We start from the raw sequence: 27936 nt of genomic DNA, 5'->3' as shown, positions 1-27936 counted from the left end.
ATTTTTCATATGTTAATACTAATTGTGTTTTATCCTTTAAGCTACTTCCTTCCCTTCCTCCCAAAGCTGTCATGCCTGCCAGAGGAAATTTCCCCCATTTGCTGTGCCCAGGAGCAGCTCGATCAGAGGATTTTTCCTTATTATTAAGTTGTATAATAATGTAACATAGTTATGTTAATATACTAAATCATATAATAGCATTATTATTATAATAGCAACTATTATTATCCTAAAAGCCCTCAAAACATCCTTACCAGATAGGTGTCACTTTAAAAAAAAAAAACTTATTCATTTATTTATTTTTGGCTGTGTTGGGTCTTTGTTGCTGCGCGCAGGCTTTCTCTGGTTGCAGCGAGCAGGGGCTACTCTTCGTTGCGGTGCGTGGGCTTCTCATTGTGATGGCTTCTCTTTGTTGCAGAGCATGGGCTCTAGGTGCGTGGGCTTAAGTAGTTGTGGCACGCGGGCTCAGTAGTTGTGGCACGTGGGCTTAGCGGCTCCGCAGCATGTGGGATCTTCCCAGACCAGGGCTCGAACCCGTGTCCCCGGCATTGGCAGGCAGATTCTTAACCACTGCGCCACCAGGGAAGTCCCAGGTGTCACTTATTATCCTCACTTAATGGTATAAAACTTTAGGATTAGAAAAGTCAAGGGACTCCCCCAAGCTGGTAAGGGTCAAATTTGGAATTCAAAGCAGGTCAAGCTTACGTGCATAGCCACTGGGTTACTCTGTGTCTTGGAAAACTCACATGGCCCTTGGAGGGTACACACTTGATTTGGGGGACCAAGGCAATTACCCTTACCTCTCACACCTCTCTGCGTCCCTTATTAAGCATTCTGTTTGCTCTCCCCACTAGAGATTTCTTATATCCTTTCCGATGCTCCTTTTAGACCTACCTGCCTCCTTCTCTCCCCTTGACCTTCCTTGGCCGACCTCCCCACAGTCCAGGGCCACACCGTCAGGTGGACTTGCATTTGGCTGTAGACTCTCTCGTTTCATCTTCTTGTCTGAGTCTCCTCCCCCACTGGTCTCCACATGACCCTCCCTCCCTCCCTCCCTCCTCTCTCCTTCTGCCTCTGCCTGACCTCAGCTGCACATAATGGCCACTCAGAAGCCCTGGTGATAGAGTGAGTGGCGGCTGAGTACTGAGCAGAGTGCCCTAGTACCGGCTTGAGGGTCGGGCGGAGGGGCAAGAACCATGTCTTCTGCCAAGTAGGAAGCTGTAGCTGAACTGCAATGACAGATGCGGGGAAAACACTCAGCAGGGGCGGCTTCCTGACCCTGGGCTCACAACTGCACTTGCAGGTGGGGGGGCGCAGGCCCCCTCCCGGACTCTGTGTGCTTCCCACCACCACCCCTGCTGCCTCGGGGAGGACTAGGGCTGGAGGGGGCTCAGCCAGGCAGAACCGGCCCTCCTCCGTGCTGGCCTGGCTCACACGGGGAGGCCATCCCTGCGTGAGCCGGTGGTGACTCATTCTCTCAGCCCCTGGGCTGGACTGTAAACAGGCTGTGTGACCTTCCCAGAGGGGAAAACAGCAGCTGCAGATGGCCCCTCCCCTGCAGTGCTGGCCACAGAGGCTGCTACTGGATGAGAATCACCAGAAGCCTAGGCTCCAGCACGGTGAGGGTGGGCCGTCCTCCTTGGAGGACCCTCTTTAAGATGCCTCTCTTCCCAGGGCCCCCCAACTCAGGCCTGGGGCTTGCTGGCAGGCGGGACAGAAGAGCCACTGTGTAGCCACCCGGCACCAACTTTCCAAATCAGTGATCTCCGCAGCCCGCCAGCTGGGGGCTCCCCCTGGTCCTCAGGGAGCAGCCGCAAGCCGCGCCGGGTGGGCGAGGGGCTGGCATTCTGGTCCTCAGGCCCCTTCCAGAGGTGAGCCTTGTCCTCAGGTGGCGGCGGTACACACGCAGAGCTCTGTGCAACCTGAACAGGCCAGGATCCAGGTGCCAGTCTGGACAAGCGGACTCGGCAAAGCCGGGCTCTTTTCTAACCCTTCCCAGCCAACAGCTCCAAGCACACACTGCCCGGAGGTCCTGCGGTCACCTTTCCGCTCCACTGCCGAAGGGGTGAGGCGGAGGGGCTCCACACCCCCAGTCACCTCATCCGCTTTCCCAGCCAGGTCCATCCCCGATGTCCCCACGACACGTTCTGTCCACCCCTGAACGAGTCACGTGCTGGGGCAACTTCGGAACGTGGTGCACTCTGACGGGTGAATTTTTCCCAAGCCAATGGTGATCAGCTGACTGCTTTGGGTTCTCAAGGCTCAGAACAGAAACCCAGAGGCAGAGCTGGCTCTGCGCACTGGGAGGGTCCTGCTCACCTGGCACCTGGGGCACGTAGGATGCCTTGGGGACCCTCTCCTGGCCTGAGCAGGAATGCTAAACTCCCACACACACCCCCAGGGGGCATTTGCTTCACTGCTGTACCCAGAATCCTCTCCTTCCCCTTCTCTCAGGTGTTTGAAGAGGGATATTTATTTCTCTTCACACCCAGATCCCAACTCCCGTGGGATCACTTCTTCCTCAGGTTCAAAGTAAGACTTCAATGAATCAAACAGGGAAAGCCCACAGAGAAATTTTTCATTAAGGAGCCTGGCAACATTTTGTCATCACTTTTCTGGGAGGGTTTCAGCTCAGAACTCCCCGTCTCACCCACACTGACAGGGGTCAGAGGAATGAAGTGGAAATGACATGCTCACAACACTGGCGGCATCTGTTCCCATCTCTAAGCAACCCTGGCCCCGGATCGTCGGATGGCGGCCCAGAGATGCCGCCTCCGCCACCGGCTGGTGTTTTCCTCGAGCCAATGAAGCGAGTTAAAGACCTGTGCAAATGCGAGGCCTTGAGCAAACAGAGCAGAGTGTGCTGTCCAGATGTCCAGGGGGGAGGCTGAGGCTCGGCACCTCGGGGTGTGCCCTGCACCACCAATGACCCGCACCCTCCTCCTCTGAGGGTGTCGCATTGCCCGGGGCCCTCTGCGGCAGGGATCTGGGAAAGCCAGTTCTAGCCATTAGCCCACCTGGCATGGGATCCAGTCTCTGCTCTAGGGGATGGGATCACCTATGAGTACACACCTCTCCAGCTCTGTAGGGAGGTCTACAGGCCTGTGGGGAAAAGGCATTCTGCCAACTTGGGGCCCCCTCTCCACCAATGGGGGTAGCAGCTCACTGTCTCTGGTCATCTTTATTTATACCACAGCCCATGCAACACAAAACCCCTTGGGACTCAGAAAAGTCCCCCAATTAAGATTTCCCTGGCAACATTCCCCCCAGATTCCCAGGTTATTACGGAGTGATTACCCATGGACCCAGAGCTGCTGTAGGAGATTTGATTTAGGAAGCTCCTAAAGGCGACCCTGAAGACTCCTTTGTCCCCCCAGTTAGAACATGGGTGGGAGACCCAAACAGAAAGTACCGTTGTGCTGCTAGCTCGGCACCTCCGGGAGCCGATCCTGACAGTTCTGCTTTCTCAAAGGCCTGGGCTGTGTCAGAACTAGATCCAGCTCTGCTCAGCAGAAGCCTCGGCCAGCCCAGGAGCATTGCCCAAGAGCTCCAGCCCTGCCCTCACTGACCTGCTTCTCATTCCCCTTTCGGGGTCTGTTCTGGAGAGGCTCCTTATCTGAGTCCTCACAGGACAGAGGAATGCCCAAGGAGGTCCCTCAGGCCAGGGGCAGCGTGCGGAGGAGGAAACAGATGACATAAAAAGTGCTTAGGGGGCTTCCCTGGTGGCGCAGTGATTAAGAATCTGCTTGCCAATGAAGGGGACGCAGGTTCGAGCCCTGGTCCAGGAAGATCCCACATGCCTCGGAGCAACTAGGTCCGTGCGCCACAACTACTGAGCCTGCGCTCCAGAGCCCGCGAGCCACAACTACTGAAGCCCGGGTGCCTAGAGCCCATGCTCTGCAGCAAGAGAAGCCACCGCAACGAGAAGCCCGCGCACTGCAAAGGAGAGTAGCTCCCACTCACCACAATTAGAGAAAGCCCACGCAGAGCAACAAAGACCCAACGCAGCCAAAAAAAACCTTAAAAAAAGGTGCTGGGGCTTCCCTGGTGGTACAGTGGTTGGGAGTCCGCCTGCCGATGCAGGGGACGCGGGTTCGTGCCCCGGTCCGGGAAGATCCCACGTGCCGCGGAGCGGCTGGGCCCGTGAGCCATGGCCGCTGAGCCTGCGCGTCCGGAGCCTGTGCTCCGCAACGGGAGAGGCCACAACAGTGAGAGGCCCGCGTACCGCAAAAAAAACAAACAAAAAAAACAAACAAAAACAGGTGCTTAGGGAGTTGGGCCATGAAACTAGAAGGGGAGGGGGCAGGGGCTGGGGTGGGCATCAACCCTGCTTTCCAACAGGGGATTGTGATTGAGCGGCTTCTTGGTGCCTCTAGACCAAAGGTTGTTGGACTTCTTCTGTAAAGGGACAGAGATTAACTATTGTAGCTTTTGCAGGCCATGTGGTCTCTGTAAAAGACTTCACTCTGCTGCCACAGCACAAAAGAAACAAGTGGGAGTGGCTCTGTGCCAGTAAAACTTTGTTTACAGAAACCTGCAGTGGTCTGGATGTGTCCTGGGGGCTGCAGTTTGCTGACCTCTGCTCTAGATCCAAGAATGGGGACCTTAGAGGACGAGCCACCAACGTCCCTTAAACAGATGCCTGCTAACCAAACGCTTCAGGTGATGATTAGATGGTTTTCTTGCCTGGTCACTATCTGGCCTGTGCAGCCTTTACCTCCCTCTGGAAGAGCCAAGAGCTAACAGGAACACTCCTGCTGCAGTGCGTTTGGCTTCACACAGACCTACTAGAGGCTGATGAAAGCAACAGACCCTCCTCCAGAAAAATGCACCTGCACGGCACGTGCATGCACGTGCAGACACACACACACACAATTTGCTTGCTTGCTGAGAATCTCAAGGGAGTGCCCAGCCCTCCTGAAGCTTATTCATGGACCACCTAGAGGCCTAAAAAAACCTAGGGTAGGGCTTCCCTGGTGGCGCAGTGGTTGAGAGTCCGCCTGCCGATGCAGGGGACGCGGGTTCGTGCCCCAGTCTGGGAGGATCCCACGTGCCGCGGAGCGGCTGGGCCCGTGAGCCATGGCCGCTGAGCCTGCGCGTCCGGAGCCTGTGCTCCGCAACAGGAGAGGCCACAACAGTGAGAGGCCCGCGTACCGCAAACAAACAAACAAATAAACAAAAAACCTAGGGTAAGACCCCTAGCTCACTCAGAAACAGAACTAATTTTTTTGTATGTGAGAGAGGGCTCAAAAGCACACACAAAAGAGAGAAACAACCCTGTAAAAAAAGACAAATGACGCAAAGAAGCAATCACAGAAGAAATACAAATGATCACAAAAAAGAGGTGAAAAGATGCTCCATCTCACTAACAAGGAAAAAAATTTTAAATCATAGTATATCAGTTTTCACCACATTAGACTGGCAAATGTCTGCATGATTAATGACAGGGCATCGGAAGGGGTGTGGAGGAAAACCTCTCAGACATTCTGGAAGGCTAGCATCTGTGTATAAACTTTTGGGAAGACCATTTGACAATCTATATTAAAATTTAACACATGCTGACCCTGGGGCCCAGCAATCCCACTTCTAGGAATTTATGTTACAGAAATACATGTACAGGGATGTTTACTTCGGCAGCATCATAAATCAGAAAAATTGGAAACCAACCCAAAAGCCCATTAGCGGGAAGCTGGTTACATAAATTATGGCACATCTATATTATAGAATAACATGGAACTGTTTAATAATGAGGCCAATCCCCATAGTTTAAAATAGTAAGGTAGATTTCTAAGCACTGGCAGGAAAAGACATAAAAGATACGCTGTTAAGTGGAAAAGGCAAGTTGTAACATTATTTCTTTTAAAAAGAGCAACATTAGTATATCCAGATTTTCTTATTTTTTTCATAATGGAGAGTTACATTCTAACCTGATGAAGTTAGGCTTATAGGATTTTACAGTCCATATTTTATATTTCCAAAATAGTGACTTCTTACTTTTTGTTTTATAATCATAAAAAAGAAAAGAAAAGAAAAAGAATCCTTATGAGCCTACTAGCCTCCCCTAAAGGTTTCTTGGACAATAACTATGAACTCATTTAAAGACTGTCTTCTTTTTTTTTTTTTAACATCTTTATTGGAGTATAATTGCTTTACAATGGTGTGTTAGTTTCTGCTTTGTAACAAAGTGAATCAGTTACACATATACATATATCCCCGTATCTCCTCCCTCTGCATCTCCCTCCTTCCCACCCTCCCTATGCCACCCCTCTAGGTGGTCACAAAGCACCGAGCTGATCTCCCTGTGCTATGCAGCTGCTTTCCACTAGCTATCTATTTTACGTTTGGCAGTGTATATATGTCCATGCCACTCTCTCACTTTGTCCCAGCTTACCCTTCCCCCTCCCCGTATCCTCAAGTCCATTCTCTAGTAGGTCTGCATCTTTATTCCTGTTAAAGACTTTCTTAAAGGGGATTCATGGTGTGGTGGTTCTTGTCTATTTGTCTTAGGCTTTATTACAATAAAGCAGCTTTCTGTATTTCAGAGCGTAAACTCCTCAAGGACCATCTCCTTCTTTTATCCTGAAAATCAGAACTGCCATCACATAGGCATAGTGTGGCTCAAATAACGGGGGTGATGCCAGATTTTTATTTTTCATTTTGATGAAAGAGGTGGTCGTGTTCACACTATCAAAAAACAAACAGAACCACGGCTCCTGTTTCACAATTTATACAACTTAGTGGAATCTGTGTACGTTTGACAGTTCTAACATATTTCTTACAGTTTCAACATTTGTTTTCCCCTGGGAATTTGAGAAGGAAGGAGATATATCCATTTTTTATAAATCTACCTGGTTAAAAAAATAAAAATAGGGACTTCCCTGGTGGCGCAGTGGTTAAGAATCCGGCTGCCAACGCAGGGGACATGGGTTTGACCCCTGGTCCAGGAAGATCCCACATGCCGCAGAGCAACTAAGCCCGTGCACCACAACTACTGAGACCACGTGCCGCAACTACTGCAGCCTGTGCACCTAGAGCCTGTGCTCCATGACAAGAGAAGCCACCTCGATGAGAAGCCCACACACCGCAACAAAGAGTAGCCCCCGCTCGCCTCAACTAGAGAAAGCCCGCGCGTAGCAATGAAGACCCAACGCAGCCAATAAATAAATAAATAAATGTTCCTTCAAAAAAGTTAAAAAGAAAAGAAATAGTAGCTTTAAAAAAATAAATAAATAAAAATGTACAAAAGAGTACAAAGTCAATCTCCTTCACACCACCAGGGGCAAGGCAACCAGAGTTCCCGGATACGTGTGTGTCCCCCACTCCCCAAGCACAGCACATATGCGGTCCTGGGCCGAGCTTCTCTCACCTAACACAGACCCCACCGAGTGTTCCATTTCCGTGGACCCAGACCCAGGCACTTCATCCTTCCCACCGGGTCAAAGTTAACACAGCAAAACGCAGGAAGGGTGAACAGAAGAGGCACTGGGCCAGGCCTGGCCTCTGGCTCACAGCCTGTAGGAAGGGGTCACAGAGATGTTGGTAGCTCTTCAAGCTCCTTACAAGAAGACCAGCAAGTCCCCAGAGCTCCCTCAAAGCTAAACGAGGGCCCTTCAACAGCATGACTCCTGACTCATTAGTGGAAAGAGAAAGCAGAAGTGAATGCATTGCAAATAAATAGTGATGGGAGGTATTGTTTCATTAATACTTTCTCAACGGGAAACTGAGACAGTCCAGACCTTCCTGTTGGACAGAGAAATCTCTCTGAAAGCCCAGCATTCTCACTTCTTTCCCAATGGCCAGCTCTGAAAGGCACGCCTGCCTGACCAGGTGAACCTGCACACAGCTCCCTTCTTCCTCCTCCTTTGACTTTCTTTTAACCCAGACCTTCCTGCAGCCTCTCCCATTTCCAAAAGAAGCACATTCTGTGGTGTTCTGGTGCTACCATAGAAACCCTCCCCAGAAGGGCTCCCTGTGCCCAGAAGGGCTCTCTGTGCCCCAGCATCTAGAAAACCCAGCAGAGAGGCAGCCTATGTGTTCCCCAGAGTTTTTCATTCAGTCCTGAACAAAGCAACGGTTAGGGGCAGGGTGATTCCAAGAGAGGTGTGTTTTAAGGTTGCACTGTTAGCAAGAAATCTCTTGCCGCAGAAAATATGAGAAAAGAAAGCAGGCGGCAGGTTTTCTCTCCCGGGTCCCGCCTTCTCTAGGCACATGGCTCCCTCGGCACCTCAGTCATGGTCCGGAGGCAGGGGACCGGCCACTCCGTGAGTCCCGCTCTGCTGCCTTCCTTTCTGCCTGCAGGACCTCCCCAGCTTGGGAGGCCGAAGCTGGCTTTGCTGCCACAGCTTCACCACCGATGACCCTCTACTGCTTGGGATATCCAGGCAGAGGCAGGCAAATGGAAAGCAAGGAAATCAAAGCCAATAAAAGCTGCCTCAGGTTCACAGAAGATGACTGAACTAGAGATCTTCCTAAAATCATTGGTACTTACTGTTAATGAGGTGAATGTCATGCACATCCCACCAAAGCCATTCAGAGCCAGGGCGATGAAGATGAGCACGGAGAGGGCTGGAATGAAGCAGAAAAGCTCCTAAGTGGGGAACCACGGCTGAGCTTCAGGGAGGCTGGGGCCTGCCCCAGTGCCGGGTAAGGAGCCGGCTCCCAACAAACGCAGTTGAGTGCTTGACAAGCCATCAGGCGTTAGTGCCGGACACCTGGGGAGCTGGCCCAGCCTCTGCCTCATCCTCCTCTTGCCTATTTTATGGAGCTTGGGCTCTTGCAAAAGCTGCATCCCCGTCCTCCTTTCTCCACTAACCTTAGCAGCAAGGGAGAGGCCTAGAGAAGCTGCTTCAGTGAAACCAAAAGCACAGGTACCCAAGAATCAGGAGAGGAGCTGGATAAGGTTTTGGTGAAACTCAAATCCCATTTTGGTGTTTGTTCTAAAAGTCCCTGCAGCATCAGCTCCACCTGAACAGGGTTAGGGAACAGGCAGCTTCCAAGTTATTTTTAAAGTGCTGGCCTGGGCTGCCCCAAGGGGCTCAGCTCATGACCTCCACACAGGCCCCTGCAGCTGGCCTAGTTCTCCAGTTGGCATCAATGAGGCCATGGGGGACTGGCCTGGCTCGGCAATGAGATGGGTGTTTCTCACCCCCTGGGAGCTTCTCTCAGACCTCTGTCTGGGGCCATTATTTGGTTATCCAGCCACCCATCAGAGATAAGTCACTGGGTAAAGGCCTAACAGGTGTCCCTCTAATGTGAGCAGTGAGCACCAGGCCTGGCCCAGCTTTCTAGAGCAGGTGGGTCTACAGGCACCTCTGGGCACTCTCTCCCCAGTCCCTGACAAAAGGGTAGAGGAAAAGCTTACTCACAGTTTGGGTTACTTGCTCCATATGCAATCAACAAGCAGGAGACAGCAAAGCAGGCACTAAAAAGAAACAGAAACAGTACATTGTTATTATTAATATTGCTTATTTGGAGGTATTGGTTATGTGTCAGATGCTTTCAGAAAATTCATATACATTCTTTCATTTAATTTAACAATTCTACAGAGTATAACTGGCTCCATTTTACTGATGAGAAAAATAAAACTCGAAAAACAAAAACAAGACAATGAGGTCCTACTGTCTAGCACAGGGAACTATATTCAATATCCTGTGATAAACCGTAATGGAAAAGAATATGAAAAAGAATGTATATATATGTATAACTGAATCCGTTTGCTGTACAGTACAGTAGAAATTAGCACAACATTGTAAATGAACTATACTTCAATAAAATACATTTTTTAAAAAACGGGTATTCAAATACTTGGAAAAAAACAAACACAAAAACTAAATTCTCCAAGGTCTCCTAGCTAGCAGGTGGCTAAGCTGGAATTCAAGCCCCAAAGCCAGATCTGGTAAACACCCCGCTGCACTGCCCCCTCCATTCCCCAGACTGGAGCGGGCCAAGGCTGTGAAGCGAGAGAGGACACAATCCATTCCCCAGGCTCCCATGCCCGCTCAGCAAAAGGGGATGGACAGAACCCCACCGGGCAAGGGGCGATGAATGGCAGCTTCCAAATCCCCTCTGCCTGGCTCTAACCTGGGGACCAAGTCTGCTTACACTCCAAAGAATGAATGAAACTGGTCCCCCACTCATTCCCTTCAGGGCTACAGGCCTCGCTCATTGCAAACCACTTCCCTGCACGATGCTCATTTCCAATGGGACTGGCTTGGGGAGTACCTTGGCCAGAAAGGGCCAGCTGCTTGGTGGACTGACCCTGGGACTGGCAATCTGGAGCTTTATAGCCCAGGAACACATCCTAGGAGGTACATAAGATGACCCACTAAGGTACCAGAGGTAGGGAAATACTATTTTACAATTTTATAATTTTAGAAATTTTATAATTTTAAATCTCAGCCACTTTAATTTATATTATTTGTATATGTATCATAAGGCACATAAAACACCTCATATATGAGACGATGGATGTTCCCTAAACTTACTGCGGTCATCATTTCATGATATATGAGTCTGATCATTATGCTGCACCTCAGTCTTATACAAGGCTGTACGTCAATTATTACCTCAATAGAATTGGAAGAAAAAATAAATTACATAGAACATTAAGGATGATATATGTGGGGGCTTCCCTGGTGGCGCAGTGGTTGAGAGTCCGCCTGCCGATGCAGGGTCTGGGAAGATCCCACATGCCACGGAGAGGCTGGGCCTGTGAGCCGTGGCCGCTGAGCCTGTGCATCCGGAGCCTGTGCTCCGCAAGGGGAGAGGCCACAACAGTGAGAGGCCCGCGTACCGCAAAAAAAAAAGAACACTGGTTTCCAGTCTTTCTGATCTTACACCTCCATGAGAAGAAAGAGTTTGAATACATACCTCTAATATAAGCACATGGAGTTGTCAATGATATACACGTACATCATTCTTTTTTTGTTTGTTTGTCTGTTTTGCAGTACGCGGGCCTCTCACTGCTGTGGCCTCTCCCGTTGTGGAGCACAGGCTCCGGACGCGCAGGCTCAGCGGCCATGGCTCACGGGCCCAGCCGCTCCGCGGCATGTGGGATCTTCCCGGACCGGGGCACGAACCCGCGTCCCCTGCATCGGCAGGCGGACTCTCAACCACTGCGCCACCAGGGAAGCCCCAAAAACCAGTGTTCTTAATGACAAGCGATTCCAGGCCCTCCAGGCAGGCCTGAGCCCTGTGACATTCATGCAGATCGGCACAATGCAAGGGTCACAGTAGCTATTGATTTGGTTGCACATGGGGTAGGAAGCCCGTCCTGGGCAGGCATTTAGGGAGCTCCACAGTGCACCTGAGAGCAGGTACCAGGATTACCCACAGTGGGGAATCTCAGCCCAGGGGTCCCACCTGCCCACCCCCACCCCTAGAACTGACCTGCCCAGCAGCCTGAGCTTCCTTGGGCCGTACTTGTCCATGACGATGCCCAGAGGCAGGGTGATGGCACTGAGCAGGAAGGAGCCCACGGTGAAGGCCAAGTTTAGCATCTCATCCTGGGCCTTGCAGCTGAGCCAGCCATTCATTCGGCTCACCTCCTCGTGCTCCGGCTCTGCTGTGCCCCCCACTGTGCCATTGGTGACATTCTCTGTGTGTAGAGGGAGGGAAACCTGACCACAGGGTCGTGGCAGCGATCTCCAAAGATCAGAGGGGCAGGTGCCCACCCGGAGTCAGCCCACTGGGAATGCCAGGGCTGAATCTGGCTACCCCCCAGCAGGCTGGGATGTCTATCTGGCCCAAGCTCCCTGGAGCCATAATGCAGAGATTCTTCACTTCTGAGTGGGGGTCACAGATGCTTTCGAGAATCCAATAAAGGAAGCTCTGCTCCTGCTCTTTAGAAAATGCACAAAGTCTTGCCCACAGTTTCAGGGCCTTCAGGCATCCCCTGCAGCACCCATGAGCCCCAGGTTGGGATTCCCATTCTAGAGTAACCGACACCTAGAAGAGTAGGCCTCGGGACCCAACCCAGGCTGTGAGTGGGACCCCAGGCTGGCTAGAACCTCCTCTGCAGCTCTGTCCATGGAAACAGTCTGCAGCCAGTATACAGGAGGCCAACCCTAGACCACCTGGGAAGGATAAGCTGCTGGTCTCACTGCGCTGCCCTTGGTCAACCGAGGGGAGGGGTGAGTAGGCCTCCTTTACTGCCCAGTACGGCAGATTCCTTAAACACACAGCCCCTGTGCTCAATCCTCCCCGATGTTCTCACAGCATCAACCACCACATACACTGTGTCATGGAAGCCCTTGGGAAGGGTTTTTGTTTTGTTTTGTTAAAAAAAAGAAAAGTCCCAAGTAATTTGCTTTCACTTGTTGAAGTGCACCTTTCTTCTTCTCGCTGGGGTCATGATGTCACTGTCCCCTGTGGCCACGCCTGTGCTGTAATCCCAGTCCTTAACGATACCCTCCAAAGTCCACCTGGCACCAAGACAACGAAAAGACGGAGGAAAAAGTGCTGCAGCAGCGGAGGGTGGGAGGGTAGAGGATAGGCCGCCATGTGGCGGAGGAACCCTCTCATCTTGGGAACTGCTAGTTAAGAGATGCTGACTAATCCCGCAGAGGGAGGAGCAGCCTCTGATGAGAGGTGAGGTGGCGCTGGGAGACTCAAGGAAATACCTCTCTTCAGATAACTGCGTGCCTCCTGAATGCCGCCCTCTGGCACCAGGGTTATAAATCTGAGGTGTGCAAGGCCTGCCCGGGTCTCTCTCGGGTGTGACCCAAGGTTACGGGAAAAGATGCACCTTGGGTGAATCATGCTATATGCCAGCCTCTGACCAACAGGCCCTGCAGGGGGCACGTTGAGGGTGGGGTGCAGGGACCTGGCCTCTGGGTTCCAATTTTGGTTCCTCCACTTCCTATCTGTATAACCTTGGAGAAGTGATTTCGTCTCTACCTCAGTTTCTTTATCCGTAAAATGGGCAGAATATAAAAAAATCATCTACCTTTCTAGAGTTTTGAGGAAGATAAAAGAGAAATCCAGATAACATTCTAGAGCTCACATAGGCATAGAAAATGCTCAATAAACAATAGCTAAAAGTTGTCATTACTACTATTACTACTCCTCTCGTTGGCTCGGAATGGGGGTAATGGCTGGCAGCACAGCTGGACACACTACTAACTGGGAGCAGAGTTCTGTAACTGACCATTCATCCACAGCATGAATTCATATCTAGTCTCCCACTGGGCTGGGGGCCCTAAAGGACAGGGACTGTGTTCTAGTCACCTGTGTCTCCAGCACCTCCCCTTGGTCCTGGTACACAGCAGTTGTTTACTGAATGAATGAAAACAGTGGCATCAGATCACATTGGCCAAAAGGATCAAGAGAGAAGAAATGAAACAGGACACATGGAACCAACCTGAAGACAGAGGGGATCGAAGGAGATTATAGCCCCAATGTTAACCTCCTGAAGCCAAAGACATAAAACCTAACAAGCCAGACTCTCAGCGCCCCCCACCACTTTCTCTCAGCTTTCCAAAAGATGCCCCACCGTGCTGGCAGCCAAAACACATGACAAACAGGGTCATCTGAGCCCATTAGGATCCAGCTCAGAACCGTCACACACACTGCCTTAGCCAGCAGGCCTGAGCTGCTTGAACACAGCGAGGCCGCTTCTGGAAAAGCAGAGCTGCTTCACAGGTTGGCACTGGTTTCGGGTGTCAGCTCTGCCAGCAGCAACAGGAACTGGAATGTAAAGCGGGAGGACAGGGTGTCCGCAAAGCAACGGCCACCTCCAGGTTGGTGTGCAGGTGCAAACAAACAAAAGAGGTGCGACAGAGTGGATGGGGGGGGAAGGGGGCACCCCCAGGTCTGGGATCGCTGGCTTGTGAGAGCGCTAGAGGATGCGAAATCACTCCGGGCTGGGAGTGCTGTGGGATCTGCTGCTACAAGCAGGGAGCCATGATCGGATGGAGAGCAGAGGAAGCGAGGCAGCACGGGATCTGAGGAAAGGCACAGGGTGTTCTGCTCCCAGCTGCCCCAGAGAGGAACCACAGCTGGACCTAAATCCATGACCGTACTCCCCGAGAGAGAGAGAAGATGAAATCCCAAGGCAACGTACATATGCAAGGCAGACTCCCTGATTTGCTCTAAGTGAAGATGGGGATGAAAACATCTTGAATTGTTTAGAGATCTGGTCACCCTGTAACTAGACAGGGGGGCTCAGGGGGAGAGAAGTTAGAGTGGAGGGAAGGGAATCTGTCTCTCCCATCTTTCATCCTAGAGCCGCTATAACAGAAGCAGGGACCTTACACTTTTGGCCACCAACCTTCTCTTAAATCCCTGCCAACGGGGCCACCTGGCCCTCTGCCCTCCTAGCTCCCGGCAGTGATGTCCAGCAACAAATGAGCTGGGGGTGGAGGCGCCCGGGTGGCCTCTCATCGGCCCAGGGAGCAGTGCGAGAGTGCCCCTCGCCCCAGAGGGAACCAAACCTTCTGTGAGCCTGAAGCTTTGTTGGCAGTAAACAGCCCACACGAATTATCACAGATCCAGCAAATGCCCAAACACAGTCACACCCAGGCTGCTTCTGTCAGCTCTGCTCCCACCTGGGCCACTGTGGGCCAGACAGACCCAAACAGATAAGCACACAGGAAGTGCCAAGCCCCCGGGGTGCCCCTCTGCTCCCAGCCTAGACCTCAGGCCTCACCCCGGTCCAGGCTGCTCTGTACCTCACCTGCACCGGCTTATTACAGGTGCGGCCAGAGTGGCCCGTTCCGGCCCAGCCCAGCCAGGGAAGGTGAACCAAGAAGACAGGCAAGGAACTGGCGTGTCCAGAGTGTGCAGAGAACAGGCGTAAGGCTGCTTAGGAGGAGACCCGGGGCAGGGAAGAGAGAACAATGCCTGCCCTGTTCGGCCCCACTCACAGAACTCACACACGAAATCCTTACAGAGAAAGCAAGGGAGAAAAGAGGGTGCTGTGGTCCCCCTGAGGCTCCCCTAACCTCCCTGGATCAAGGAGGGGGCTCCCCTGACCCCAGGGAAACAACCCAGAAGAGCTGACCGTACGATGCTCAAGGGAGCAAGGGGCACCGGGTTGGAGGCCTCTGCAAACCCGAGCTGCGCCCCCAACCCCCAGAGCGCAGGCCTCTGGACGCCCTGCTGTGGTCTCTGCCCCAGGATCTCCTGTCTCTCTCAAATCCTTAGTCTATCCGGCAACAGGAAGCAGCATCTCAGTCTGGCAGGGGGTATGTAGGTAAGAGGTCAGCCTCAGACACAGCAAACCGAGGCAGGACACAGTCAGAGGACCATGCCGGGTAGGCCAGGGCCCAGCCCCCACGTTGTGACCGCAGAGTGCTGGCGTGCGCTGGCCACTGTGCTCTGCACTAGTGGTTCCTGGGTCACCGAGCGCCATCCCACCCTCACCCCATGTGCCACATCCAGATACCAGGAGTGTCAGAGCAGATGAGTGTTTCCCCGAGGTCTCATAGACAGTATATGGGGAAGCTGGACTTGAATCCAGGTGGTCAGACCTCAAAGCTCCTGCTTTTAACTTTCAGGCTGTGCTGACGCTGTACCACCTGGGTTAGAGGCATTTCAGAGAGAAGATGCTGAGGGAAGAAAGACGCACAAGGCTATCAGTGTCGGGGCAATGCCAGGTGGCCCTTAATGTCACCTAATGAGAATGGGACTGCCCCCAAGATGCTCCCACGAGGTCCCTGAAAGCCAACCAAGCTGGACAGGACCTTAATGGGACACCAAGAAGCCAGGGAGGGCCAGCAGATGTGGAAGAGGGAAATTAGGTCATGGAAAGGAGGCAGGCAGGGTGGGTGGGGAGGGCCAAGGGCACCAGCTCCTTTGTGACACGTCCTGAGGCTGGAGGGCCCAACCTGGATCCCCAAGTACCGAGTTAAAAAAAAGAAATCCAAAATAAACTGGGGGGAGAGAGTGAAAACAGTCCTATTCGCAGCAAAAAAGTGAAAGGACTTCCCTGGTGGTCCAGTGGTTAATACTCCCCAAGCTTCCACTGCAGGAGGCATGGGTTCGATCCCCGGTCAGGGAACTAAGATCCCGCATATGCCACGCGGCGTGGCCACACACACACCACACACACAATGTGAAACGATGGGTTTTCAAAAGCTACCACCAGTGGCCTTTGAGGGTGGGAGGAGACCATAAAAAGGGAGGGCCGTCAAGTGGCACGGACCATCTCCTGTCCACATCTGCAGCCTCGGTCCGGCCTGGTGGGGACCAGGCCTGACCCTGCTCTCTCAGGGTCCTGGGGGCCAGCTTCCTGCTTTGTTTCAGTGAGGGGTGCCACCCCCCAGCCACCACAAGCAGAATAACTGTGGTAGTCAAGAGCACAGAACTGGGGTCTGCCTTGGGATCCATGGCTGGGCTGGACCGTGGCTTCCTCGGGCAGAGGCCATGTCTCCCCCCTTCAGGACGCCCACCCAACCCAGCACCTGGCGTGTGGCAAGCCCTCAACAATTCATGAGAGGCTAACAGGTGAATCTGACCATCTCTTCTGCCTCAGGGGCTTCTTCCTGCCTTGAGAATAAAATCCAGTCTCCCCAGGGGCCTGCAGGCCCTGGCCCCTTCCCAGATCTCCAGTAATCTCCTGCCCGCCTGTCACTTCTCTCCTCTCGTTCAAAACACAGCTTACCCCGGAGGCTCACTGCCCGCTCCTCTCCTGAGTCACCCCTGTGGCCCTCCACGCTTCTGCCTAAATATCACAGAGCCCCCCCCAACCAAGTTGAACCAGATCCCCACGGTGGCTCTCACCCCAGCACCCTGCTCTCTGCTGGGGTCGGACCACCACTTGGAAGCATGTAGGCCTATGTGTGATGACTCTTAGATGCTGGCAGACTACAGACGCCCTGAGGGCCCGGATTGCTCTGCACCCAGCAGAGCCCCTCAGAAAATGTTTACTGAACGTATAGGTCAGATGAAAGAGGAGATTAAACATCCACAGGTAGCACCAGGCCCCTGAGCTGACCCTGTTGAAGTGGGCCACCGGTTGACAGAGGAAATGAAGAAAGAGTTTGGGTGTGGGTGGTGACAGCGGCCATCCGGCGGCCAAAAGGACACAGTTCTGGAAATGCCGGGGCTGGGAACCCAGTCGGTCTCCTGTCCATTCCAGCGGGGAGTGGGGAGGCAAAGCCAAGTGCCAGGCCCAGGTCCCCAGCCCCAGTCATCCATCCTGACTGTCCGGGAGACAGGGATAAAGAGCTGAGGGGAAATGGAAAACCCAGCTCTTTCTTTCTGTCTCCCACCTCGACATGCTGGAACCGGACACCGTGTCTGTCGCTGGATTCTGGCTGGAGTCCCGAGAAAGAGTTCTGAGAACCTTTCAACAGGTTCAGGCAAATTTTCTTTCGAGAACAAACCAAAGCGTCAGTCCTAAAAGCAACAAAAAGCTGACAAATTTGCATTTCAGTCAGCTGTAGACTGGTCAGCTTTTCACAAGCTGAAGTCAATAAAGGTAATAAATGGCCTAACCGCTTCTCTGCACTTCAGCCGTCCCCTAAGCATGAAAATATTAGGCCTAAGCAGAAATCTTGATCCTAAATCCTCCGGGCACACCCAGCCAGGCAAGACACAGGGACTCCTGGCCCCAAAAGGCAACAGGTTACTCCAACTCCAAGAAACAAGGAGCAAGGAGGCCAGAGAGATAAGCTGTGTGGAATCAGCAGGCCTGCCCGCCACGGATGCTGGGTCAGCGGGTTTGCCAGATAGTCAGAAAAACCAAAATCAGAGGCAGGAACAAAGGCACGGGATAAGAAGTTGATGTTCAACCCACAATCCTGACCCTTCACCTTCACTTTGGTTTACAGGAGGGACCAGGCAAGCCTCTCAAGGGCTTAAACACCAACTCAGCACTACGTCGGCACAATCTCCGGGACTCCTCCCACTTCAAAGAAGGAAGAAGCCAAGGCTGAGGCAGGAATGAAGTGACCAGCCCCAGCGCTGCCAAGACCATAAAATAAATTAAATCAGTGGACAATGTGGGGGAAAAAACACTAGAATCGGACCTTCTGATACCACAGTAGGTCCAAAAAAAAAAAAAAAAATTGACTACAATAGTCCTCCAGTCTGGATGAGATGCTAAAAACTTCATCTGGGGGTGATGCTTCCTTCTGTTTTTTAACCCCTCTGTGCAGCCTGAAAGAATCCATCAGAGGCAAGCAGGAAGGGCGATGAACTACAAGGAGAGGAGAGAGGGAGGGAGAGGAGGCCCCTAACACTCCAATCTGTTCCCTTCCTGAGTCATTAATCTCCTAACATCTCTCGAGCAAAGCAGAAAGCTTGTTTAAGGAACAAGGTCTGAGTGACTCTCCCATCTCCCGAGATTTCTTGCTGATGTGGGGAAAGGTCTGCCAAGAACCCTAAGGTTATTAGGAAATATTTCTGAGTGGCTAAAGGCTAAAGGTTATAAATGATACACTCTCTGCCCTCAGGCAGGCTCAGCATCCCCTCCCTTTCTCCTGTCCTTAACCTCTCCCAGCTGAAGCTTCCCTAGTGACTTGGAACGCTCAGGAATCTCCTAGGAAGATCAGAGTAGGAGACCAGGGAGGGTTCTACACAGGCTGACAGGCAGCATGAGCTGGTCCAAAGCTTTCTCTTCCCTCAAAGTTAGAACTCTAGAGAAAAAAAAAGGCATGCTGGGCTTCCCTGGCGGTGCACTGGTTAAGAATCCACCTGCCAATGCAGGGGACACGGGTTCGAGCCCTGGTCCGGGAAGATCCCACATGCTGCGGAGCAACAAAGCCCTTGTGCCACAACTACTGAGCCTGTGCTCTAGAGCCTGTGAGCCACAACTACTGAGCCCGCATGCCACAACTACTGAAGCCCATGTGCCTAGAGCCCGTGCTCCACAACAAGAGAAGCCACCGCAATGAGAAGCCCGCACCACAAGGAAGAGTAGCCTCCGCGCGCCGCAACTAGAGAAAGCCGCACGCAGCAATGAAGACCCAATGCAGCCAAAAATAAATTAATTAATTAAAAAAAAATTTTAAAAAACGCATGCCAGTGGTGTGATTCAGGGAGTCAGATATGGGCTATTTCCATCCAAAGGAACTTGGGCAGGGGCTGCTGACAAAAGTACTGGGGAGAGACATTACTGAGTTCAACCCTTAGGTAGTCACTGATGGGGACAGAGAGCAGAGGAAAACATTTCCTATCAAGGTTGCCTAGGAAGGTGGGCAGCAGGGTAGTGGGTGAGAGGCACTTGGGTCCCACTGATTGGCTGAACCCCACTGACCTTCAGCATTCAGAATCCTTTCACAAGGTCATCGGGTGTGAACATAGGGGTGGGGGTTAGATTTCTTGTAGACAAGCATCCTCAGCCTTCATTCAGCAACACCAGTGTGTAGCAAAGGGAGAGGACAGACCTAGTGTCCTTTCCATAAATATCCTCCTTACCTCTCTCCTCCCCCCACCCCCATGGGGGTAGAAGGCCACTGAGATGTTCTCACAGCCTGTGGGAGGAAATGTCCTTTGGAAAATCATAAAGCAGCAAAAATAGACAAGAAATTGTATCCGAAAAGCCTTTTAGAGACTCCATGATGGCCTGACAGAAAAACATCTAGATTCTAGATGAACCTTCCACCGGCTGGAGGCCAAGCCACTTCCTCTCTCCTGCTGCACCCCAGCTACTGAGTCAGGAGTTCCTCTTTCTTACAGTCAGAGAGCAACATGTTTACTGCAAAGCAAGTGATGTGCCAGGCACTGGGAGGAAAGGAGTCCAGTCATGTTCCCAGGTGGTGGAAAGAACACCCTGGACTTAGGGATTCTGGATCTATTACAGTCTACAGCTGTGCGGCCTCAGACAAGTCAGAAGATCTGAGACTCAGTTTCTTCAGCCACAAAACAGGGACAGTGATGTGTACCCAGCACACACTGTGGGTGTGTGTGAGCTGGGTGAGGATCAAATGGGCCTTTTGCTAACTAGGAGGTGCTGCGCAGTGAGGCGGTCTTGCTGGCTGGGTCTACACCGCCATCCCCCCCCTCCCAAAGCCCCCACTCCAGGAACCACCCCGAGTTCGAACACCCGGCTCACCTGGCTCAGTACACAGGTAGGAGTAAAAACCCTCCGACTTGAGCATGATGAGCAGCGAGCCCCAGCCCAGGAGGACTGCCGAGAAGAGGAGGTTTTCCAGCACGGCCGTGCAGGCCATCCACCAGCGGCGCCGATGGGCAGTGGCCAGGGTGGGCGCCATGGCGAGGCGAGGCGAGGCGAGGCGAGGCGCGGCGGCCCGGCTCCGGCTCGGGCTCCGGCTCTGCAGCCGCCTGCGCACAGACCTCGGCGTCAGCGCCCGGCACTATGCAGCCGGGTCGGCCAACCCGGGCCGCTGCCGCAGCGCGTGGAGCTTGTCACCCCTCTGCGGCCCGGGAGGCAAGTGCGCGCAGCAAGGAAGCCCCAGCCCTGCCCGTACTCTGGGCCACCCTCTCCGCCGCTGGCTCGGCCGCCAGCCCGCAGCTCCAGGAGAGCCGCCCCGGCCAGACAGGGTGACTTCTCCCTCGGCTCACTCGGAGGGAAACTGAGGCATGGAAACACGAAGGGACTAACGTCTGCTCAGGGACGTGGACTTAGTCCTGGCTCCCAGAAGGATTGACACAGCCTGGGGGTTGGCAAGGGAGGCAGCCTGAGGTCCGGATACCTGGGCAGGTGCATACCTGAGGGCTGCCACTCCCTAGGGCCCTCACTGGCGCCCGCCCGCCGGCTCTGGAGACCCTCTCCCAGACGGGGCTCCCTGAACCACAAGATCAGCGCACGGAGTTCCAGAACGGCCCGCCCACGGCCCGCTCATTGGCCTGACGGCACAGGAACTGCCGCGCCATTGGCGGCTGTCTAGGTCGCTAGGCGCTGCGGCCACGCGAGCCCCGCATGGGAGAGGAGAAGCCGGTTCAAACCGGCGGCGCGAGTCTCTCGCGCGACCCCGATCCGGGACCGTTTCCTCGGCAATTAGCTCGTTTCCATGGAAGTGGACCCCCGTCCCTCCATCCCCCAGCTCCCTCCTCGATTCGTCAACTCTTTCCTGGAGGCTCCTCATCCATTCAGTCTCTCTCCTTTCTCCTTTCCTCTCTTCTTTACATCTTCAACCTACGCCCTTATTCGTGCGCCTTCTGCCCCCCAGCACCCAAGCCCGGGGCCCAGGTCCCCCGGATCCAGCTCACCCGGTTCTTACTGGTGTGTATCGGGCCCGGCCGGCGCCTTTTCTGCCCCCCTTTTATTCCAGCCCTTTTATTCCGACCCCAAGATGAAAACACTGCCACACGCTGATTGGCTGAGTGGGGGCTGGAAACAGGCTTTATCCAATCAGCAGCTACCCGCCCGCCCCGCTGCGAGCAGAAGCCGGTTCCGGCCGGACTAGGAGACAAACAAGGGAGCTGGGGGTGCACCGGGACCTGCGTTGGGCGGTGTTTTTGGTCTGGTACTTTAAGCTGGAGTCACAGCCGGGCCGGGAACCCCCAGAGGCATTGCCCCATCGCCTCTCCAGAGCCTCGCCCCGAAGCCCTGTCTCTGGATTGGGTCCCCTGCTCGGCGTTCCGGCTCCCTCGGACTTCCCCTAGTTGCACGCCGGTCCGCCTCGCTCACCTAGCTTAGCTCCCGCACTCCGCTCTCCTCCGGCCCGCTTCGTCTTCCCCAACTTCTCCTGTGCCTTGGGCACCACGCCCGATGCTCTGGCGCCGCATGAGTCGTCCCGCTCCCGCCACTTCCATTGCCTCCCCACGCAACGCTGCCATCCTGTCTGTCTTGGGCTTTGTGTCCTGAATCCTGGCTCTCCTGCCCCTAGTAACCCTCATCCAGGCGCTGTCTGCGCATTCTGGATCCCCTGACCTCTCTCTATCCAGGCATGGTGTGCCTCTTCCCTGCTCTCCTGATTCATCGACCCCATTTCTGGGTGCCATCTGCCCGGTCCCTAGAAGGTGTCCCTCGGGGATCCCCACGTGGGAGTTTGGGGCTTATCTGCCTCCTAGAACGTTGTTTCCTTGGGTGCCGCATCCAGACTCTGACCCCCCGACCCCACCCCGTTCCCGCTCTCCTTGGTCCCCTCGGGGACCTTCACCCAGACCGGTCATCTTGGTACTCCCTGCTGGAGTTGACCACCCCATTCCCACTGCCCGGCACCACCTCCACCCCCTTACTCCCCATTCCCTGACATCTCCTTCAGGTTAGGGCTCTCCCTGCAGGTTGACGCGGTGGGCAGCGCCAAACTGCAAAGCACAAGTCAGGTCTCCCGGAAAGTGCGCGTGGTCGGGAGGGCTCCAGCCTCCTGCTCTGATCAGCGACCTGGACATGCCCCGAGGAACTGCCAGGGCAGGGGGATGGAACCTAGGCCCTGGAGGTTCAGCTCCATTTGGAGGATCTCCCCCATCGGAGGCACTAGGCCAACAACTTCGGAAGGCCTTCGGTCTCCCGCAGATTCAGCTTGGTCTCTCTGACATGCTCTGGGAGCTGGCCTTGTCATCCCAGGGCTGTGGGAGACCCAGCAGCCTCCTGCTCCACGTCCCTGAGTCCGAGTGCGCCCCCTGCCGCCGTGAACCCACCGTTGGCAACCTTGCTCAGACCACGCCTGACATTGTGGGCTTGGGGGATCCTGGCTGGTTACCTATCCCGTTCAACTCACCCGCTCACAGGGTTGTAACTGTCTCTTGACTAACTTCAATCTTTCCCTCCCTCCCTCCTAGAGCCGCCTGCCTGAGGGCTGTCTCCAGGCAGTTGTTCCATACACATTTCTAAACTGTTTCAAACACATCTCTGAAATAGTTCACTTTCTCCACCCCCACCCCCCAAAACTGTTCCTCCCATCCTTTTTCAGATAATAGCATCACTACCTACTGAAGTCAGATACCGTGAACCACCTTTTCAACAAATATTTGTTGGGTACCTGCTGTTATTCTCCCTCTCCCTCCCACCCCCACCCCACCCAGACAATCCGTATCTCCTAAGTGCTTATCTAATTTGCCCATGTATGTCTATGACTGCAACTGCTGTTCATCCAGGTTCCAATCTCAGCCACTCAAATCCATCTCTCCACCGCACTCCATCCCAGTGAGCTATGTAAATCTGACCTCTGCTAAAATGCTTCAGAAACTCTTTACCATTTGTCCTGCAGGATAAAGTTCAAGTTCTCCAACCTGACCTACACAGGCTCCTCCCCCACCCTGGCTGACTTAAGATGTTCCAGTCACATGGAATTGCTTGTAGTTCTGCAGGTGCTGTTCTTTCACCTCTGACCCTCAAACGTACTCCCTTCTGGAACAGCACCTCCTCCAGGAAGCCTTCCCTAACTACTACTCACGATATTCTCCATTATCTTTGTCCACTGATTGCTTTGTTTTACAATCTGTTCATCTGTTTGTCTCTCCCTTTTCCCATTGACTATGAACTCTTTGGAGGCACGAACTGTGTCTTATTCAGCTTTGTATTGTATTATATTGTATTCTGTATTAACCAGCCCTTAATACAGAAGAAAGCACAAAGCAGATGTACAATATGAGTTTGTTGAATGAAAACATGAATAAATGAAGAGGAGAAAGGTGTCAGCTTCTAGGGACAAAGGACTCAAAGCTGGGAGAACGATGTAATGCCAATAATAATGAACCTTTATTGAGAGTCAAAAATTTACTAGGTGCTTTACATACTTTGTCATTTAATCCCTACTATAACCTGGGATATAGCCATATCTGCATTTTTCAGATGAAAAAACAAGTTTTAAGTAACATTTCCAAAGTCACAAAACAAGTATGTCAGAACTGAGATTTGAATCCAAGTCTAATTTGAATGAAATTCTGGGTTTTTGTTTGTTTGTTTGTTCTGGCCGAGCCTTGTGGTTTGTGGGATCTTATTTCCCCAACCAGGGATTGAACCCGGGCCAGGACAGTGAAAGTGCAAAGTCCTAACTACTGGACCACCAGGGAATTCTCTGGGTTTGGGGTTTTTTTCAGTCTTTTTGTCAGCAGTGTTAAAGGCAACACACCAGCACTGCTGGCAAATCATAAAGAAATAAATTATTATGTATAAAATAAGCTACAAGGATATGTTGCTCAACACAGGGAATGTAGCCAATATTTTATAATAACTATAAATGGAGCATAACCTTTAAGAATTGTGAATCACTATATTGTACATCAACTATACTTCAATTAAAAATTCATAAAGAAATAAAACCACTAAAGTACTAAAAGAAAATGTAGAAGATTATTTCACTGATTTTAAGGTAGAGAAAGCCTTTCCATCTTTCCATTATGCGTGACATTAAACCCAGAAGTCAAAAACAAAAAGACTTGTCTAAATTTAAACTTTTAATTTCTATGGAGAAAAAGAAGAAAGAAACTATAAACAGCATTAAAGACCAATTACAAACTGGGCGAAGAATTAATATCCTTGAGCAGAAATAGAAACGCAGATGTAGAGAACAAACGTATAGACACCAAGTGGGGAAGTGGGGGTGGGATGAATTGGGAGACTGGGATTGACATATATACACTAATATATATAAAATAGATAACTAATGAGAACCTGCCTGCTGTATAGCACACAGGGAACTCCACTTCACTGTACAGTAGAAACTAACACAACATTGTAAAACAACTGTATCCCAATTTAAAAAATTAAATAAAAATAAAAAAGAACATCCTTGATATAAAGGCACTTATAAATCAATGAGAAAAAAATGAACACCTCAATTGAAAATCGGGGAAAGGGCTTCCCTGGTGGTGCAGTGATTAAGAATCTACCTGCAATGCAGGGGACACGGGTTCGAGCCCTGGTCCAGGAAGATCCCACATGCTGTGGAGCAACTAAGCCCGTGCACCACAACTACTGAGCCTGCACTCTAGAACCCGCGAGCCACAACTACCGAGCCTGCATGCCACAACTACTGAAGCCTGCACGCCTAGAGCCCGTGCTCTGCAACGAGAAGCCACTGCGATGAGAAGCCCGTGTACCGCAACAAAGAGTAGCCCCCGCTTGCCGCAACTAGAGAAAGCCCGTGCACAGCAACGAAGACCCAATGCAGCCAAAAATAAATTAATTAATTTAGAAAAAAACAAAAAGAAAATTGGGGAAAGAATATAACCAAATAATCTATAGGAAAAATACGAATAACTTTAAAGATATGAAAAGAAGCTCAGTCTTAGAATAATCATAGAATTCACATTTTAATGATCTTATTTTTTTCACTTTTTTTAGTGATTCAATTATATATATATATATATATATATATATATATATATATTCTTTTTTTTGGCTGTGCAGCACAGCATGTGGGTTCTTAGTTCCCTGACTAGGGATTGAACCCCTTGTCCCCAGCAGTAGAAGCGTGGAGCCGTAACCAGTGGACCGCCAGAAAATTCCCAATATATATATGTATTCTTTTTCAGATTCTTTTTCACTACAGTGTATTACAAGATATTGAATATAGTTCCCTGTGTTATTCAGTAGGACCTTGTTGTTTATCTATTTTATATATAGTAGTGTATATATATTAATCCCATACTCCTAATTTATCCCTCCCTCCCTCCCCTTTGGTAACCTTAATCTTGTCTTTATGTCTGTGAGTCTATTTCTCTTTTGTAGATAAGTTCATTTGTATTTTTTTTTAGATTCCACATGTAAGTGATCGCATTTGATATTTTTCTTTGTCTGACTTACTTCAATTACTATGATAATCTCTAGGTCCATCCATTTTGCTGCAAATGGCAATATTTCATTCTTTCTTATGGCTGAGTAATATTCCATTGTATATAGACCACGTCTTCTTTTTTTAAAATAAATTTATTTATTTATTTATTTATGGCTGGGTTGGGTCTTCCTTGCTGTGTGCAGGCTTTCTCTAGGTGCTGTGAGAGGGGGCAACTCTTCGTTGCAGTGCGTGGGCTTCTCATTGCGGTGGCTTCTCTTGTTGTAGAGCACAGGCTCTAGGCGCACGGGCTTCAGTAGTTGTGGCACGTGGGCTCAGTAATTGTGGCTCACAGGCTCTAGAGTGCTGGCTCAGTAACTGTGGCTCATGGGCTTAGGTGCTCCATGGCATTTGGGATCTTCCCGGACCAGGGCTCGAACCTGAAGTCCTAGGCCACACCTTCTTTATCCATTCATCTATTGATGGATACTGATGTTGCTTCCATGTCCTGGCTATTGTAAATAGTGCTGCTGTGAACATTGGGTACACGAATGATACCATTTTTGATAGTTAAAAAACACAAACAGGCATTCCCTGGTGGCGCAGTGGTTGAGAATCTGCCTACCAATGCAGGGGACGCACATTCGATCCCCGGGCTGGGAAGATCCCACATGTCACGGAGCAACTAAGCCCATGTGCCACAACTACTGAGCCCACGTGTTGCAACTACTGAGCCCGCATGCTGCAACTACTGAAGCCCACGTGCCTAGAGCCCGTGCTCCACAAGAGAAGCCACCACAATGAGAAACCTGCACACCACAAGGAAGAGTAGCTCCAGTTCACCCCAACTAGAGAAAGCCCACACACAGCAATGAAGACCCAACGCAGCCAAAAATAATAAAAAAAAGAAAAAAATTAACATTATATATATATAAAAAAGAAGATACTTAACAACAACAGAAACCCCACAAACAAAAAACTTTTATCTGGGGCATTCCCTGACTGTCCAGTGGTTAGGACTCTGCGCTCTCACTGCTGAGGGCCCAGGTTCAACCCCTGGTCAGGGAACTAAGATCCCATAAGCTGCTTGGCACGGCCAAAAAACAAAACCCAAAACTTTTATCTGTACAAAGAGTTTAACTTTTTAATAATTAAAAATGTTATTACTTTAGTTATTTTTTGTGCGTGCTAAAATAATGAGATATCACTTTTAACCTATCAGATTGGGTGCGGGGAATAGATGCCAACATAATTTATGAGAACACAAAGCCATTCAACTTTTTCTGGAGGGCCAATTGGAGTAAATACTCAAATGTTTAATTTTCTTACCCCATAACCCAGCAATTCCACCTCCAGGAAGCTCTTCTACAGAAAACCTAGCACTGATGCAAAAGGAAATGTAGACCGAGTTGTCCACTGCATCATTTATTGTATCAAAACAATTAGAAACAACCCACATCCCCATAGGCAGGGGATGGTTTAAATAACCTGTGTTATTTCCACATGATGGAATCCCATGCAGCCATTTTTTATAAAAAGAGGTAGCTTTATATTTACTGACATCAAAAGATAGCCAGGTTATATTGTTAAGTAAAAAAGCAAATTGCAGAACAGTATGTTGTTTTATTTTCATGCGCACAGAAAAACATTTGAAAGGAAGCATCTAACCTGTTCATGAGATTCTCTGCACACTGGGACGGAGGGACTTGCTCTTTATTTCCTGACTGGCTAATACAAGTATGTGAGGAAAGTATTCAGAACTAGACCAACAGGCACTCCGTGAAAATTAAGTCTGGCCCCTCCCTCATCCCCCAGAATCCTCTGGGGAGAAGAGAAATCTCATTTTTACTCTAGACATGTCTATAATGTTAGTACTTTTTATTTTTAACGAAGAATATTGCCTATTATAATTTTAAATATTCAACCCAGTGAGAAAGGTAAAAAGAACGTTCACTGTAGAAAATTTGCAAATTATGCAAAAATTTAAGAAGAAAATAAATATCTACCACAATCTCATCTCCCAGAGAAAAATGCCATTTGGTGCCTTTCCCTCAAATCTTTTTTTGTTTTAATTTTTTTTTGCGGTATGCAGGCCTCTCACTGCTGTGGCCTCTCCCGTTGCGGAGCACAGGCTCCGGACGCGCAGGCTCAGCGGCCATGGCTCACGGGCCCAGCCGCTCTACGGCATGTGGCATCTTCCCGGACCGGGGCACGAACCCGTGCCCCCTGCATCTGCAGGCGGACTCTCAACCACTGCGCCACCAGGGAAGCCCCTTCAAATCTTTTTTATGCACATACATCTTTTTTAAAAAAGTCTGTAAAAGAGTCACAAAATAAACACCAAATGGAAGAATTCTAAACGTATTCT

At 51.1% G+C, this 27936-nt stretch overlaps 1 protein-coding gene across 6 annotated transcripts in view; it reads right to left on the bottom strand.

Annotated features, from left to right (window-relative positions):
* SLC43A2 (solute carrier family 43 member 2) overlaps positions 1-22706 on the bottom strand; it is a 44028-nt gene extending 21322 nt beyond the window's left edge. Inside the window, exons 1-5 of one of the 6 annotated variants that reach the window (XM_032615844.1) lie at positions 21118-22706; positions 20000-20229; positions 11389-11596; positions 9366-9421; positions 8489-8565 (exon numbers count right to left, since the gene is read on the bottom strand). In XM_032615844.1, the coding sequence (XP_032471735.1) occupies positions 8489-8565; positions 9366-9421; positions 11389-11596; positions 20000-20159 (501 nt within the window). In that variant the 5' untranslated portion in view covers positions 20160-20229; positions 21118-22706. Of the gene's footprint in view, positions 1-8488; positions 8566-9365; positions 9422-11388; positions 11597-19201; positions 19224-19362; positions 19555-19999; positions 20230-20509; positions 21049-21117 lie in introns of those variants that run through there. The other 5 variants (XM_032615847.1, XM_032615846.1, XM_032615845.1 and 2 more) reach the window with 5 other exon arrangements.
* Between the last annotated feature and the right edge of the window lie 5230 nt (positions 22707-27936).

The sequence above is a fragment of the Phocoena sinus genome, chromosome 20 (assembly GCF_008692025.1).
Source record: "Phocoena sinus isolate mPhoSin1 chromosome 20, mPhoSin1.pri, whole genome shotgun sequence".
NCBI classification, from domain to species: Eukaryota; Metazoa; Chordata; class Mammalia; order Artiodactyla; family Phocoenidae; genus Phocoena; species Phocoena sinus.
Note: the sequence above shows the minus strand (reverse complement) of the source record. Positions and strands in the feature narration are given on the sequence as shown.